Below are 1098 nucleotides of genomic sequence, written 5' to 3' on the forward strand. Positions count from 1 at the left end.
GCAGAGGTTAGAACAGCTTGTTCTAATCGTAATGGTATGTTTAAAAGTTATTTCTTCTGCAGCTTTGAGAGTGGTGGTGTCACTGTGCGCAGAAATGTTACGCTTATGTTTGTTTACGAATTAGTTAGACAAACCCCTGAGCAGAATTAAGGAGATCAAGGACTATTTGACACTGATTTACCTTAGGAACGTGGAAATACTTTGAATTTTGTTTTTAAACTGAAAAGCTATAAGTGACTTTGAAAACCACGTTAATGATGCTAGATGAAATAATAGGTGCAAACTCTTTTTGTTTTCTTTTTTCTATTCCCTTTCCCAGCAAAATCGAGCAGGAAGCTCACTTTCCTCTACCTAGCGAACGATGTCATCCAGAACAGTAAGAGGAAAGGGCCTGAGTTTACCAGGGAGTTTGAGTCTGTTCTCGTGGATGCCTTTTCCCACGTTGCCAGGTACGTGTCTGCATTATGTCTGTCTTCAGCTTTTCTCTCCGGAGATTTGCTTTCTTACTACACGCAGTGTAGTTCTGCTGGATTTTGTGGGTTTTTGTGTTTCTAAGCCTCGGGGACACTCTTGCCCTCTCTCTAGCCAGGATTGGGTTCTGGCCCCGTGGGGCTCGGAGCTGTGTGGTGTTACTGTTTCTCTTTGGACAAACTCGTTTGTGTGTGAGTCGGCCCCTCGCAGCTCCACACGACTCATGTGGGCTTTATTTTAATTGCTCACAAAAGCTCTGGCAGGGGGGTTCGTGGGCAGCGACACCGAGTAGTCGCCTGTGTTCGTTAAAGCCACGTGGTGAATGGCTCGTCCCCACTGCCAGGGGGCTTTGAAAGAGTTGATGTTCTGGGGTTCTCCCCAGCCCTCTGCTCTGACCATGCCTCCTTCCTGAACTGCCCGTCCGAATGGTTCCCTGCTCATCCGGCTCCTTGCTGGAGGGAGGAAGAATTTCCTGCCTGAGAGGGCGGAAGTGGAGCAGCTGCCATCCCGCCGTAATGGGCTGTCACCTGGATAAGAGTCCTCTAAGCAGCGCTGTGATTCTCCTTGTCTCAGCTGCAGAGGGGGATGCTCCCTGCGTGTAGGGCGTGAGGGTCTGCCCGACGGCCG

General features: G+C 49.5%; 1 protein-coding gene across 1 annotated transcript in view; it reads left to right on the forward strand.

Moving 5' to 3' along the window:
• Positions 1 to 319: 319 nt before the first annotated feature.
• Positions 320 to 1098, forward strand: part of RPRD1B (regulation of nuclear pre-mRNA domain containing 1B) — a gene marked incomplete at its 5' end in the record, with an annotated part of 20543 nt that continues 19764 nt past the window's right edge. Inside the window, one exon of the mRNA XM_010135711.1 lies at positions 320 to 449. Coding sequence (XP_010134013.1) covers positions 320 to 449 — 130 coding nt within the window. The remainder of the gene's footprint in view (positions 450 to 1098) is intronic.

Source organism: Buceros rhinoceros, unplaced genomic scaffold (assembly GCF_000710305.1).
Source record: "Buceros rhinoceros silvestris isolate BGI_N320 unplaced genomic scaffold, ASM71030v1 scaffold37154, whole genome shotgun sequence".
Lineage (NCBI taxonomy): Eukaryota > Metazoa > Chordata > Aves > Bucerotiformes > Bucerotidae > Buceros > Buceros rhinoceros.